Source organism: Sinohyriopsis cumingii, chromosome 16, assembly GCF_028554795.1.
Source record: "Sinohyriopsis cumingii isolate HCF-2022 chromosome 16, ASM2855479v2, whole genome shotgun sequence".
NCBI classification, from domain to species: Eukaryota; Metazoa; Mollusca; class Bivalvia; order Unionida; family Unionidae; genus Sinohyriopsis; species Sinohyriopsis cumingii.
The window spans coordinates 59,097,768-59,114,262 of NC_142976.1; the positions used below are offsets into that span (position 1 = coordinate 59,097,768).

The following is a 16,495-nucleotide window of genomic DNA, read 5'->3' on the forward strand; positions in this document are numbered from 1 at the left end:
AGAAACACTGAAGGAAGTTTCATAAGATGAAAGCTGTGCATCTTAAAACCTAAAATTTTCCTGCCTGTAAATTTTCGTTTTATAGTATTCGACAGATTATACATTTCTGATATCCACTGAACGATCTGCATGATAGACACTGCACGATAGACCACTTAAACTGCAGAACCTTTGTTTTTAAAAAAAAGAATTATTGTGTTCTCTTTCAGAGACAGCCCAGATGTACAGAAGGATGTTTGAGAGCATAGACCGTCTTCCTCAGCTTTACAAGTACTACCACAAATGTAACAAGGTTTGAATTCAGTACTCTTGATACACCTTTTAGGACTGGAAATCTTTTTAAATTTCTACTTGCCCTGAATCGAGAGCGTCATAAAAGTCTCAATTTTTCCTGCATATTTTTTTTTTCTTCTTTAAATGTTACTCAATCATAATACTTATGGGGAACTACTACAACCTCACAAGTCCAGCCCTCCCAGATACCACTTTTAGCTAAAGGGAGCTAAAAGTTGCCTGCTGACCTCTGTGGCCTTTGAGTAGAGTGATCTCCCCATACCTATAAAACTTGGCGGCAAAATCTAAGAATACATGAGTTCCTACTTCCTATTGTGCCAGGTAGCATGCTGTCATGATGAGAGACCTTGCAAAAGCCAGAAACTATATGGAAGATGTACCATTAACAAGTTGGAGAAGTTTTTAACTTCTAAGAAAAGCATACTCCATCTGTATTTCCAGCTTTTTCTCTTTCTATCCTGACAGTGTTCTGCCTTTACAGTTTGCTAACACTTTGTTGTCTTCACACATTTAGGTACTTGCACAGGGAGCCTAAGCAACTTTACATTAAATTCAGGCTATAATTATTTTATGTACATGCAAGTCTCTTGCGGTAATAAAAAAACTCCTAATATATATGTAATGCCATTATGAATGGGTGCATATTGGTGAGTTTCTGTTTTCAGGCATTTGTAGAGTCCAGGTGCCAACTTCATTGACTTGACTTGTTCAGGCTGTCTGTGTGCTTTTTTTTGTGCCTCAATATGGATATTGTCACACATACTTTGCAAGTACATGTATCTATAATGGTGCCTCATTTCCCTTTATGTGAAGATTTTGTATGTAATGTGGACAGATGTGTGCATCTCTGTATTCCTTCTGCTTGGGTTGAACAAGTACAGGTAAGATTTATATTCATGGTTTACTCAGTCACGTCCTGCTCATGCATGTTTCTATAATTGACACTTGAGTGGTGTTTATCTGTTTAAGCATTCCATCATATTTAAAGAGCACTTTCTCACTTGCATGGGTAACCTCTGCGACTTCACAATATAGGTTTGGGCTACAATATGTATGTTTGCGCAGGTCCTTATGCACTTAAGAACCTCCTTATATATGTATAATTCCATCATTTCTGGTATATACATTTGAGTTTCGTTTACCCCGACATCCTTAGCCCTGGAATGCCATGCTACAATGATTCTACCTGTATGTGCCATCCTTGACCTTCCCTTCTGGTAGCAATGTAATTGAGATTGTCTGCTATCACTTTTTTCCATGTAACCATCGTTTGGTATAGCTCGGATATCACATGTGCAGGTCCACGGGTTTATACTTCTCCTTACAGGTGGTATTGTCATTATATTTTACTGTATGCTTAATTGCTTTGTTAGGCTCTGTTATCACTTTCTGGGTCAACTTTTTAAGATTTAGTTCTACACGGACATTGCATTCTAAAAGGCAGATGCAGGGCTAGTTTTATACATTTTACTCTATTTCTCTTAAAGATTAGAACTATTGGTAAAGCACAAAAGCACACAGCCCAGGATGAATATGTCACCAGTCTGCATGCTGACCTTTCCTCAGTGTAAAATGTTCTGGTGGACAAGGGAGATAAGTCAACTTACCCTTCAGCCATGACACTCATTCGGCATGATGCCATGAATAGTTCCTCACAGATGTCACTTTGCAATTTCTCTTTACCCAGCCATGAGAAGAGACTCTTTACTCAGCCATCATCTCGAAGTGAGGACAGACCTCATCACTCTTCACCAGCTAAGTCTAAAGCATTAAAGGGGACCTTAGCTTCACCTCATGCAGCCAAGATGATGTTGGTTGTTTTCCAACACTGTCATCTATTCCACACTATTCGATGGCACAGGAAGATTCAGCCTTCTGAGCTTCCATTGAGGACCTTTTCCACCTTCAACTCCAGGAGTTTTGTCCTCCTCCTCCCACTCCATCAACAACCTAGACCAGAGCTCCAGCATCTGTTACAATGGAACAAAATAGTCCCACTTCAATTACTTCTGCAGTCTGGGAGTGTTACAGACATTCTGACCGTGCCTTCATCTTCAGTTCATCGTCAGTTATACCTTTGCCACACAGCAGTATTTCATTTGGAAACCCCAACAGTTGACACTGATTTTGTTGCTTTTGGGATGTAGTCAGTTATGTTTTTCCAAGAATACTTACCCACACACAATATTATTAAACCCACCCACACTTTGCCGCAAAACTTCTATTACTCAACTTAAACTGATAGACAACAATTTGATGGGTATCCAGCTAGGGTATTAAGGGGAGTAATGGGTAAGAGTTTCTTCCCCTTGTGTGTATGGTTTTTATTGACATAATGGCTTTTTTCCACCCACCATTGCTGGATTTAAGTGATAGCAGAGCTTATTTCCTACATTAATGTGATTGAGTAGTTGTTTATGTTGAAATTTACAAAACAAATGTATTTTTGTTTATGTTGCAACACGATGCTGTACCATTTTTATTCTTTCTCCTCAGAATGTGTTGCTGCAGTCATGGAAGGACATTCTTAGCTCCAATGCAGATGAAACTTTGGTAGAGTGGCTAAATGCACTGTACGACCACCTCCTTTCTATTTGGCACAGTCAGGTAAGTTGGTTTGAGAAATTACTTCTTTTTTTCTGTCAATTATAACTCAGTTTAACACACTGGACACCGATGTTCTGTGTTGAGCAAGAAAATCTTTTTAAACTTATAAAAAAAAATTAATAAAAGTTTATTAAACAAATATTAATTCCACTTCAGGAAAGGAAATTTACAAAATCAAAGCAGTATTCTCAGGTCAGTGATGCTGTGCATTGGCATAATAGTACGGTGTTGGATGTGACACTCTGTATAATACAAATCCATATGACGATCAGGATTATGAGGAATAATTTTATTGTCATTCTGTGTATCTCCAAGTTGTGCCTTCACAAAACTGAGCACAAAAAAGATCTCAAAATTACAAAATTAAAAATTATATATAAAGTTGCTTAATTTTATTAAAATTTGTTATGTATGTGAGGAAATACAACATAATATTCTTGAAATTTTCATGACTGAAACTAAAGATATTCCTGACATTTTCATGACTTTTACTGCTATTGGAGTTCCAACAGTTCCAAATCAGATGCTTTAATTCTTGAAGTCTTAATCATGTAATTTAAATTCATGTTCATTTTCCACAAGCATTTAGGATACTTAGAGTACATTTATGTCTTTGAACTTCAACAGAGAATGTTTGAAATAAAAATTCTATTCTTACTTTATTTTGAGCAAAGACAAAATAAGATCAGAATTGTTGGACAGTTCAAATTTTGTGTTCGTAAGGTTGGAGAGAAAAAGGGGACAGTTGTATTAGTTATTCCTGTAGGTTCATTTGCACAAAATAACATATCCCTGCCCCAGTTTTTATATTATGTTACATCTGTTAGTCATAAATGACAAGTATTCCTCTTTTTATTGTCCAGGTAAAGTGGTGCAGTCAGGTGTTCAGTGACCCAATCCTAGTTGTATGTCACCTGGTTTCAGAATCTCTCACTTCTCTGGACCCCTCCATTGCATCCTGTATCTCAACTTTTATTTCCCAGCGTGGAGAGACTCTGAAGTCCTTGATCGAACTCAAACAGGTAGGAACCATACAATTCGGAACCTTCATGTTCAGTTTTGTGAGGTTAATGCAATTTTTCAGAACATAGGCTGTACCTGGCACCCAATATATTTGGTGGAGGAAGAACCCAGGAAGACTAAAGTCCACAGGGACAAAGATGAGCTGTCAGAGTTCTGTAAAGGCCGGTGCCTCAGACCATCCATGGCCCACAGGAACCATTAAAGTGCTACTAATTATAATTGTATATGATCACACATTGCTTAAAGTTGCAATAATTTTTAATTTTATATAGAAACAAGTTTTTAAAACAGTTCCTTACAGTAATTTTACATTTCTATAGTATATAAATGCTTAAAATTAGGTACCCTAAGATTTGTGAACAAGAATTTAAATACAAATGATCATTTAATGGTTATAGGTAATACTTACGATTTGCTTTTTTTGTTTGATATCATTAGTAAAACCAAATTTGTGTATAAGATATCTGATAATGGAAGACGGAAAAGTTGTTGCATCCATTTCATGTAGTTTCCAGAGCTCAAAATAATCATATCTGTGATATGCATTACTGTTGTGTTTTTCCTACATTTTCAGATTTCAGACAGATTTTGTAAAAGTATTGAGGCTGCAGTTATTGAACCCCAAATGAAAGGTAAAATGTGAACCTTTTTAGCAAGGTAAAATGTGAACCTTTTTAGGAAGGTAAAATTTGAACCTTTTTAGTAAGGTAAAATGTGAATCTTTTTAGCAAGGTAAAATGTGAATCTTACTTTTTAGTATCCTCTTCAGATACTGTAGTATAATTTATTTTGTGGGTCTCAATTTTTTGAAGTTTTGTGAAACAGATTTTCTTGGAGACAAATTCATGGCTTTGCCTGTCAATATTTGCACATTTTTAGGAACTTAATTTCTTGGATTAGGTTTTTAATTTCTTGGATTAGCTACAAAACCCGAATAAATAATAGAAGAAAATAACAAAATTATGCCAACAACAACTGGTGGTTGTTTCAATTGTTAAAACATTACTTCCTCTAGCATGAGCACAAATCAAACACATGTCAAGGTAAATCACTTACACTCATCATCAAGACAGCTGATGCATCCAACAACACCAATATACTAATTGATTAAGCTAAGCTAATTGGTTATTAAATTACTTGTAGGGGATGCAATTTATATCGTAACTGTGACTTATGCACATAATGGTCAGACAATATATGATGAACTATCGAAATTAATGTGGAAAGCAAAGGAGTATGTAAATGTATGAACAAAGATGCAAACTCTGTCAGTATTATCGCTGCTGATATATCAGTTAACAGCTTCCTATTAATGGAGACATTGAAGGCAGAGAGCACATTGTCCACAAAAAATTTAGCAGGCCAAATCATCGTTGGCTTCACATACAACACCCAGCCCCACTCATGCTTACATAACTAGAACAGATCTTCACAGCTCTACCCCCTATGCCACCACCATCTACAATGGACTGTCTGTACCAGTCCTGGTTACAGTGATCTGTCCCAGGATAATCAGAATTGGAATATGGTATCAGATGTTAATTGGCTGCAGAAAATACCTTGCCTGACACAATACTCCAATTCCAGATGCTCAGTACCACCATTACTAAATTGTTGACAATTTGCTCATTGAACACAGGATATAAAAGTGTCACAGCTTGGCTGGACCTGCAATCTAGTTCACCGTCCTTCTTGGCCAGCTTCACCACAGGCATGGCATTCATGTCATTCCTATGATTTGCAAAGTTTTGCAGAGGGAGTAAGAGTGCCCTATTATTCTAATTGCTTTCTCAATCATGCGGCTGTGAATGCAGCTGTTTCATTTGAATACAGAATTGTTGACCCTACATGCCTGGCTTATACAAAGCAAGTTCTCAGGTTAAACCAGTTCTCAGGAACATGTGGTGGATAGAATCACTCAGTCATGATGGCCCACCACTTTAAAAGCATTCAGTGGAAAGTAGAGAGTTCCTCCCATTGGTGCATGCAGAAAAAATCACACTGTTTAAAGCAATAATACAACAAAATTTCTTCTTTGGGTTTCTTAAGAGAAGTTATCTGCCATAATTATAATAGGTTACCATTCCATACTCTCGCACATTTCATAATGAAAGGAAGAAGTACAAAGGCCAGAACAAAGACCTTTCCGATCTTCTAGCAAACTTTAATTTGTCCCAGTGTCTGAAATGGATTCTACTTCAGGTTTTGATATGGCTGATTAAAGCACCTTTCAAACCTAAGTCTGCAAGATCCTTAACTCGGCTCTCTTAAAAAAACAACCTCTCTTACAAAAAAACCCTGCTTCCTAGTTGCTCTTGCTAAAGCAAGCAGAATCGGTGAGATGCACACCTTGTTGGTCAATCCACACTATATGCAGCTCTGTCAGGATGGCTTGATTTCACTTATGATGGCTTCTGCTTTTTAATTGCTAAGAACAGGCACCTGCTTTTGTGGAATCAGTCCTTGTCAGCGAAACCTCTTTCCTTGTTGGATCCTTTGCTTCAAGGGTGTCTGCTGCAATAACCTGTAAGGGCTCTGAACTTGTATCTAAAGCCAGTGAGAATTTTGAGAACAGGTTTATTTCTGCCACTAACCGGAGGAAAGAATGACAGTTTAGCTGTAGATCTATTATCCTTGGTATGATGGGGTATTCGCTCTGCATATAAAGAACCAATCCAATACCAGATTAATTTTTTCCTTATATGTGCATATGATGTAAGGACAGTCACCACTAGCATATCATTTGACTATGAATGTACCTTATCCAAGCTGTGGGATGAAGGTTTCTATCTCAGACACCTTTTGTCCCTAAGGGCTCAATTTCTGCATGATATGCTGCTTGTATATTAGAGGACTGGGATTTGGGCCTTCTCCAAGTAAGGGAATGTAACTACCTTCACGTCTTACACAGTCTTCTAATGAATTATGATCAGGTAATGTATTTTGAAGAAGATACCAGCTTTGGAAGATAAACATGATACATACCAAATCAGTATACAGGCACACTTTTCCTGCCGTCCTTGGAGCTGCATTTTAAAACTTGACAGAGGGTGCACATCTGCTTCAGTAGTAACTGACGTTTGAATGTGATGTTACCAGCCCTTCTAACCAAGGGGAGATCAATCTTGTCTGATGAGGGTTAGTTTTAGTACTTTTGTTGCTAAACACAATTTTTGACTGGCTAAATTTTTGAGGTAGTGTATGTACTTCTAATATATAATGATCAGGTAAGTGGGATTAAAGAAACAAATTGGTTTCTATCTTCTCCCATAAGTCCTGAAATAATTACTGTGAATTCATTATTATTCATGGGATACCATTGACATTGCTAAAAAATTTAAATTTAAAACTGAAAAATCAATAATCCCCCTTCGCTAAGATAACAGGTTCCCCATATCTCAGTAGCATATTCATTATATTTAGGTACCAATGGAAACATTGTTTTACAAAACCACAAATATTGATACTGACTGAAATAAATGAATTCATTGTGTACAGCAGAATCTTTCCAGATTGTGTATTGAGCTTTAACATTCAGTATGAGAGATGATTTAAGGAAATTTGTAGATTTTATGGTGGAAAACTGCATTCTTTTGCAAAATCAGTTTTAAACTAGTATAATGAACAGGTACTTTGTAACCAGTATCAAGAGCAAAATCCATACATGATGTCCAGTTCAGCTTGTTTATTTTAAGCTTATCATTTCACCCTGAGTCTCTTGTGTATCATGCATCCATCAACAGTTGGTGTTTTAAATTTCTTCTTAAAACCCACAAGACCAATTAAGACCAGACTGACAATAACCATCTGAGCATGAAAGGTACTCAGGTTTGTAGAAATTATACCAATCCACCATCAGGTATGTTGTTGTTGGCTTGATGCCATTTATCAGCACACAACAGGCTCTGCATGACTACCAGTATTATTGGTGGAGGAAGAACCTGGGAAAATTCTGGTAAGAACCACTGACCCACAGGAAGCTACCGGCCAGCTTTCTCAAATACCCACATTGGCCAAGCCTGAGACTCAAACCCACATGGACAGAGGTGAGATGGCATTGATCGGTAAAGTGTGTGCTTTAGACAACTCAACCACCTGGGGACCACCATCACCACCAGATCTAGCAGACATTACTAAATTATAATAATGGTCTTATCAATAGCTGAACAGAATTGGATTAAATTGGTCTAATGATCATTGTTGGAAGGTATTTCAAGTTCATGCAAGTAGCACTAATCACTTTATATGGCCACTATTATCAAAAACTGAAACTCTTCTGTCCCTTTTTCTCAAAATCACTAATTGAATTTGACCATATATAACATATGGCAGGTAATGATGTCATTGAAATTCATAGAACTGTTGCTGGTTCATCAAATATGGCTGAGTGGTCTAAAGCGCTCTCCATTATGGATCAATGCCATCTCACCTCTGTCTGCATGGGCTCAAGTCTCGGATTCGGCCAATGTGGGTATGTGAGAAAGCTTGCCAGTAGCTTCTCATTGGTCGGTGGTTCTTTCCGGGGTTTTCCTGGGTTCTTCCTCCACCATTAATACTAGCCGCCATATATAGCCTATCGTGTACTGAAAAATGGCGTTAAACCCTACAGCAACAACAACAACTAAAAATAGCATAACCATGATATCAGGTCACTTTTCTTTTGGGTTGTCATCATCATCACAAACATGAAGATTTTTGGCACACTGTGTTTAAAGGTAAAATGGAAAATTTCATTTAGAATTCTGTACCTGTTATGGAACCTTGTTATCTCTAAATCATATCAAAGGAAGTGTTGATCCCAAAGCACCTGATTTAGTTGTGCAACTGTGTTCTTTCAGCTTTGAAATTTCGTTTAATTAATGCTTATCTTTTGCAAATCACAAACTTAAATTTACCTCACAGGGATAGCTTTCTATATAATTTTATGTCTTAAATAAATTTGAAAAGTTTGCTGCTAGAATTACATGTATCAGTTCACATTCTCTACCATTTTGTTACATAGCAGGTCCAGAATGTACCACCTTCATGAACTGGAACTTGAAACATATTGTATCTGACAGAAAAATTCTTTGTTCATGTCTGGTACATGGGAACTCTGAATCAAGTGCTGCATTGTTTAAAGTTTTTTAAGTCCTGTAACATACATCATAATAATGTTTGCAGTTCACACTCAGTATTCCTTAGAATCTTTGTCTCTATTCTAGATAGTGTTGAGCATCGTGCAGTTGTAGAGAAGTTGCTCTTAACAGTCTATGCTCCTTATCGTTCGTATCTGGCAAAGTACAAAACTCTAGAAGAGGTTGTGCTGAGTATGGAACTGAACAACATTAAGCTGGTTTGTCTTACTGTCATACTATTGTATATTTGTCACTACAACTCATGCTTTCTTTGTATTTATTTTTCTGTGTCTTTCCTTCCATCAGTTTCTCTCTCTCTGTCTCTCTCTCTGTCTCTACATCTACATCATCAGACTAAATCTATCTTTATAATGTATAAATTTCTCTCCGTTCCTGTCCATCTGTTTTTCCCTGACCCTGTCCCTGTTGTTTTGTCTTACTCTCACATACACAGGAATACATACACTTAATAATTTGCTTTGGTCTGCTGCTCGTTTGTGAGTCAGATAAACTTGCGTAGCTGGAGGTTAAGTTGGAGTGTGATGAAGTCCTTAAATTTAAAAGAGTCATTAGTTAAGTTCGTTTTTGCCATCACTAATTTTCTTATATATTTCCAATTTTGATATGATCACCAGAATGTTATGGTGTGGTTCATCTGTCCATCTATCCATCTGTTCCCAATTTTGTTTCTGCACAATAACTTGAGTTCTCCACCATCTCCAGTTGCCAAACTTTGTGGATGGCTTGCACTTTGGTTAAGGAAGAAGCCTATTGATTGTTGGGATCAAAGATCAGAGTTTGTGACTTGAAGAAGAAAAATTGCCCTATACAATAAAATAAGATCTACATCACAGACCGGAACCGAACTTTGTGGATGGCATGAACTTGGAAGAATGAAGCAGCCTTTTGATTTGAGGGTTAAAAGGTATGGGGTCAAGGTCACTGTGACTGAAAGAAGAAAAATGTAACTTCACCCAAGTTTGTAGATGACCTTGAATGTTGCATAAGTAAGGAGCCTATTGATTTTATGGTCAAAATATACACGGTCAAGGTCATAATGACAAAAAATATGGATTTTTAATAATAACTATTATAGATCCTATGCCATGGGTTTGGTTTTGTACTTAATGTCTGGAAGGGGTCTGATTTTGGGATCAGAATATCAAAAGTCAAAGTCATTGTGGCTTATTTACTGAGTTTTGCAGAATGACTTTTGTTTTAGGATTAGTTCTTTGACTAAACTTTGTGGATGGTTTGTTCTTAGGGTAATAAAGAAACAGTAGATTCTGAGGTCAGTGATCACATCCTAGTAAGTCTGTTAAGAATGTGGTTTCTGCACAGTATGTTTAATTCAAGACTGCATATCTTTGCCAAAGGTCCAGGTCATTGAGACCTCTTGGTGAATACTGATTCAGAGTCAGCACTCTTCTGCTAGTGTTTTCCTAGAGTACTATTAAACAAGGAACAGTGTATAATTGCCATTAGTGGTATTCTGTCATACATATTTAATGAAGTCCGATTAGGGCTGTGAACTTTTCCATCTAGAACACATTACTATCAGGAATCACTATCTGATACCTCTGAATAGCTTCATCCCACAAAGGAAAGAAGTCTTTCCAGATATATATATATATATATATATATATATATATATATATATATATATATATATATATAATAAACTAAGTAACTTATAGATTAACTCCCCATGTTATTGCTAGGTTGCAACACCCAACACCCACTGTTACCATTTGCCTCCAAAGAATTCTTTGCAATATATAATAATTTTACAATATATTTTTCAGTGGTAAAGATGGTAAAAAAAATTAATGTACCTGGTATATAAAAAATTTTTTTTCTTCCAGTGAATTTATTTGTATTCATTTTTTTCCCTGTCATTATTATCCATTTGATACTGATTGATGACACAAGTTTAGATAGAATAGAATCAACCAGGCACTCATCAGGAATTCCATTGCTAACATGTTCATGTCCATTTCCAGCCTAGTTCTTTGAGCTGCAGTGGTGTATAGCAACATCCTTTTTTCTTCCTTCTCATCATCTTCATAGTATGACTTTTATGTGTGTTGCAAGTTAATGGTATACCAGCAGTTTGTATAGAGTACGGCTTCAAGCCACTTAAGTGAGCAATCTTTATTGTCTTATTACTTTTCTTTTAGGTAGTTTTCATTATTGTACAGTGTTCAACATTGATTCTTTATACACTTAGGTCATCTTTGTTGTATGCACTTGTTTTTTGATTTCAGAGTTGTCTGTAAAGTGCAAAAAGTGCAGATGATTTTAAGTTGTTATGGAAAATCATGAAATATGCCTTGGCTGCACAAAATGTTCTTCCTCACACCTTTGCAGCATGGATACATTCTGATTCTTTGGTCCAATATCCTGAAAAGGCAATTGAAGTGCTGTGAGAAAATGACATGCTTGAGATCTTTCTAGTATAAAGTGTTAAGAATCTATCCAAATTCAGAATCATGGAGAATTTTATGGAATATGCTGAGATGATGCCCCCACCCCATACAAATATATCTAAAATGGTGTTTATTACTTCTGACCCAGTCGTAGCTACATCAGGTGATTAAACTCAGGCTATATTGGAATTGCATGTGCTGTGCATACTACAAGTCAATTGAACCATTTTTAACCCAATTTGGCAGCTGCAGGCAGAAGTCCCCATCTTCACCAAAACATGACTTGGTACTGTTGTAGCCAAGCGCATGGGATTATCTTCCAACTTTAACAGCTGGAAGGGTCCATAAATCGTATATCATTTGCCATACGGTGTCCCAGCTGCCAGCCAACTAGTCCACCTTATTGGTCAATTATTTGAACATTCAATCCATAAAAAGGGTAGTTCATTATTATGGTGGCAGTCAAACAGATGTACAGAATTCAAGGTCATATAAGGTCAAGACTTAACTTGATACTGACGAAGATGATGAACATCTGAACCTAATGACTTTATCAGAATCAACAAACGATTGCTAAAATTACCAGACATGTCTTGGATAAAATTCCTGACCCCGCTAATTCAAGGACCTTTCTGGTGAAGTGGTTGCCTGCAACTTTCTCACCACATTATTACAAATCACATACTGATGTCTATCAGTCAGATTTGCCTAAGCCTGGCTCCTGTCATGGGTGCCCCACATGAAAAGAAGTTCTCATTGATTGTAGTATCTTGACAGCTAGATGGTCCATTACATTTTACTCATTCACACATCATGGAAGAGATGTAATTGGCCACAACAAGGACCTTTCTAACTTGTTGTCTCATTTCAGCATATCCAGGCTACACTCTTTTACCTGTTCCCTAATTGGGACCTTCACCCGATCTTGATGTGGTTCACCTTGTCTAAATTTGATCCCTTGTCTTCCATGTCACTAAAGCAATTATCATACAAGACTTGCTTCCTGTTGGCTTGAAGGCTGAGTGAGCTGCATGCACTGTCGGTGGATCTAAACTGTATGCAGTTCTGTTCTGATGGCTTATTACTAATGACACAATTTCTTTTCGTTTCTAAGTCAAGTAACTGTTGATTGGCAATTGACATATAACTATTCACCTTCCCTCCTTGATGAACCCTTTGAGTGAGGCGAAGCTACAACACCTGGTATTTGTTCTCAGATGCTATCTGAGGTATGCAGATAATATCCATGGCAGCTGTCAAAGGCTCTTCCTACCAGTTAAGTCAGGAAAGCAAAATAAGCCCACAAACACTGTTCTATTGGCTAAAAGGGGTTTCTAGATTGGCTTACTCTGAACTCACACAGGATCAGTACAATTCAAGATGATTTCAGCTCATAGAATGCAAGCAATTTCATTAATCCTGGGCATCAAATGTAATGTCTCAGTTTGATACATACTGGAGTCAGTTGGCTTACTCTGGTATCTATTTACATGGCATAATCTTGCAAAGAAGAGATTTAAATCTTGTCTGGCCATTGGTTGCTGCCCAAAGAGGTATTACAACCTATTCATAACAGTACAACATCAGCCCTGGGCATGATCTTGCAACTTTTGCTGGATTCACCAAGGAAACTTTTGCATGCAAGCATTAGCCAGGTGTTGGATCCCATAGGGATCACTCTCGCATGAGCATAAATGTATAATCTTTAGTTGTGCTGCTGTCACATTAGGAGAATTTCATGCTTCCAGTAGAGCAGTCATCATTATCCTACTGGGTGACATGGGTAGAGATTGGATGCTCAAGTAAGGTAATTTCTCCTCCCCTTACCCATTCTCCTAATGTTGGTGTGATAGTGTTCCTTTGTTCAGTATAGCAGTCAAAGAGATCCTACTGGGTGGTGTGGGTTGATATTGTATGCTTATGTAGTACTTCCTTCTCTTACCTAATTTCATAATGTTAGTGTGATTGGGTAATGTATTTGATTGTTAAAGGAAAATTGCTAGTAAGTTATATTTATCTAGAAATATTTACCTGATCACATTACTGTCAATCCATTCACCTTCATGCATAAACTAGTAAATATCCAAGATATGTATGACCACTTGGTGGGAAAATGGAGAGTTAGTCTGTAAGAGTTGCTTCCCTTTGTGCCTTTGTTATATAGATGGAAAGCCAATCCAAGCAACCGACATCCATTTTCATCTTGGGGTTATATAATTACCTTTCAGGCTTCTTTTTTGTTACCAGAAGATCTCGAGTTCATCGGTTCATTGTGGAAAATGTGCCAAAGACCCAAATATATGCTCTAGAGAAAACACTTGGGTGACTTGGGTCAAATACTTCAATGTTGATAAGCCTAGTATAGGAAGAAGGCATAATAATACATGCTTCAAAATGTAGGGGATGGATTTATAATGAAAGATATATGAATTATATATAGATACCAAAAATTTTAAAATTTGGGGATGGCTGAGAGGGTTTAACATCAAGCATCAACTTAAATCATTCATAAAATGAATTGGTTTATCCAGCAGTCAGGTTTATCCAGTGATTTTAGTGACAATGATTTATGTTGAATAAAAAAGATTAGACTTAAGTCATTTGATGTCTAGCTATCATGAAACATAGGTAAGTACATCATCATGATATTTTTCCATACACATATCTGGTCATTTGTTATAAAACCAAAATAAATAATTCATACATTTGTATATCCACTTTTTGCTTGTATTGCAGGACCACGAGGAAGTGTTTGAGACAGTCCAGTTGCTAAGTCAGTCAGTCAGCAGACTGTTTAACATAGCTAACCAGGTGAGCTTAACAAGTGTGTAATAATGAATCTGTTCATATTTTTAAACCTGTTAAAAAAATTTAATTCCTTTACTAATTTGTTTAAGACATATATGGATATATGATGTCATCACAGCCATAACCAGGAAGTTGGTTGGTAAGCATCAGACTGAATAAACATTTAATGGTGAGTTGTGGGGGTGTTTTTTGGATGACTTGATTACTTCCTTGTGGCTGCCATATGAGAGATAAAAATGTATCTCATCTTTTTCCCAGATGAGAATTACTGAAAATTTTATGCTTGCAGTTTGGCCCTCTCTGCTTGCATCATGGGTATCTTGATTTGGTACTGTCTGTCTGTAAAGCTGTGTCTGGACGTCTATCTTCAGCCGCAATAAGCTTCTTAGTACAACTCTGCAAATACCACTCAGAGTAGGAAAATGAATTGTTGCTTGCATATTTGTATGCTTATGTAGATGACCCAGTTTTTAGGTCATTATTACAATTTTTCAGTATTTTAAATATTTTTGTGGGGGAAAATACTCGTTAGCAGGATTAAGCAGAAACCACTCACCATTGACAAATGAAGTTTAGGCATATTTGTTTGTAGATGTCCTGATTAGATTTTCATGCCCATGATGGGAGCCTTTCAAATCTTCACAAAGTTTTGAACTTTTTGGACTTTAGACTTTTTTGACTACAACCTTGTTAGAATGATTAAATAAAATCCATATGAAGCAGACAAATAAAATTTTGTAGACAAATTTATGCTCATAAGTAGATGAACCAATCAGATTTTCATGCCATGACAGTAGTTATTAAAATGATTAAGCAAAGCCTACTAGAGGTCAACACATGAAATATAGATCTAGTTTTACATCTGTGAAGTCCACCTTGACAGAAACGTAACATTCTGATAACTTTGACATCCATTTGTATGCCTGTCCATGTGTCTGCCTACGCCCTTGATTAAGATAAGTGTTAAAGCTATTTTTACTTTCTAGTCCAGTTAATGGTGGACTTGCTAAAAAGAGGGTCTTTTGTTAATGCATGCCTAGTCTTCAGTGCATCTTTTATTCTCACGACATATTGTGAACGAGTGATGATTTCTCAGCAAGAAGAAAAAAAAACCAAGAGCCAACCAAAAATGGCTAATTTGGTATGTATTTGAAATCCTTTTCATACTTTTGTGGGCTTGAAGCAAACAACCCAGCAATTCATAATTTTTTTTAATGTTTTCTTGTGTGCTAATTGCCACGGAATTTGTTATACTTATTTGAATCAATTTTTCAGGCAAATGAAAGATGTGTGAAACTATCAAATGGCTGTTCTTATGTTTTTCTTCTGGAAGCCCTGAAGGTAAAAATGAAAAATTATGATTTTTTTTTATAAGATGTTCTATACTGGAACTTTACACAGAATCATTGAGAAGTATAGTGATCAAGCTCTTGAGATAAATGTAACTTAAGAGCTTCCAAGGAACTGGTATATTTTGATTGACTTTGTATGACATAACAAGAAAAATCAGGAGTTTCATGGTAGTGTACAATTAACTGTCAATTTTATCATTCCCTTGTAATCAGACTGATGTTAGTCCAGTGTTTTAATATATTTTGGGTTTTAGGAAACAGTAAGACTATGCATCTCGAATTCTTAGTAGCAGATGATTTTTGAAGTACCTAGAGTTGCATCCCCTACCTCATTTATCTCTTTGGTTCAGTTAAGATTACTAGCCTGCATCAAGGATGGGCTGCTGTTTATTTTGTAATAGTCAATAGCAACTGTTGCCAGCTACTTTAAGATACTTGTGATTATGTCAAACATGGTTAAATGCTTCACTGTTAAAAGAAATAATAAAGGGAGTTCCTTTGAATTCCCGAAAATTCTTTTTGGCCAATGGAGCATCAGTCTCTTTAAGGGACTAATGTTTGGTACTGTTCACTGCAAAAATGGCATCTAAAGCAGATAATACCATATATGTTTGCTTATACCTTTTTTGGTGAAAAGGATTTGTCAAAATATCTGCAACATGTTCCACTAAATAATTTAATTATATTTTACTCTGTAATTTTGTTATATCTATCTAGGCTTATTCATGTTTGCAAAGTGAAACTCTGATTCACTGACAACAAATCACCCCTTTAGACAAATCTGACTTGCAAAATACACCTTAAGGAGGGTCAAAGAGAAATTGGCTTCTTGTAGCCCTAAAAAGGGAGGGTCAACTTGTAGTCA

The 16,495-nt window shown here is 36.5% G+C and overlaps 1 protein-coding gene across 2 annotated transcripts in view; it reads left to right on the plus strand.

Annotated features, from left to right (window-relative positions):
* The window catches only part of LOC149780502 (conserved oligomeric Golgi complex subunit 7-like), a 72,764-nt gene that overhangs the window by 31,160 nt on the left and 25,109 nt on the right, over positions 1 to 16,495 (plus strand). For both annotated transcript variants that reach the window (XR_016415095.1, XM_089937481.1), the window contains exons 10-16: positions 210 to 292; positions 2,791 to 2,901; positions 3,765 to 3,923; positions 4,499 to 4,556; positions 9,129 to 9,259; positions 14,207 to 14,281; positions 15,554 to 15,619. Coding sequence is in view for 1 of the 2 variants with exons in the window: in XM_089937481.1 (XP_089793607.1) it covers positions 210 to 292; positions 2,791 to 2,901; positions 3,765 to 3,923; positions 4,499 to 4,556; positions 9,129 to 9,259; positions 14,207 to 14,281; positions 15,554 to 15,619 (683 nt within the window). In the remaining variant the exon portion in view is untranslated. The remainder of the gene's footprint in view (positions 1 to 209; positions 293 to 2,790; positions 2,902 to 3,764; positions 3,924 to 4,498; positions 4,557 to 9,128; positions 9,260 to 14,206; positions 14,282 to 15,553; positions 15,620 to 16,495) is intronic.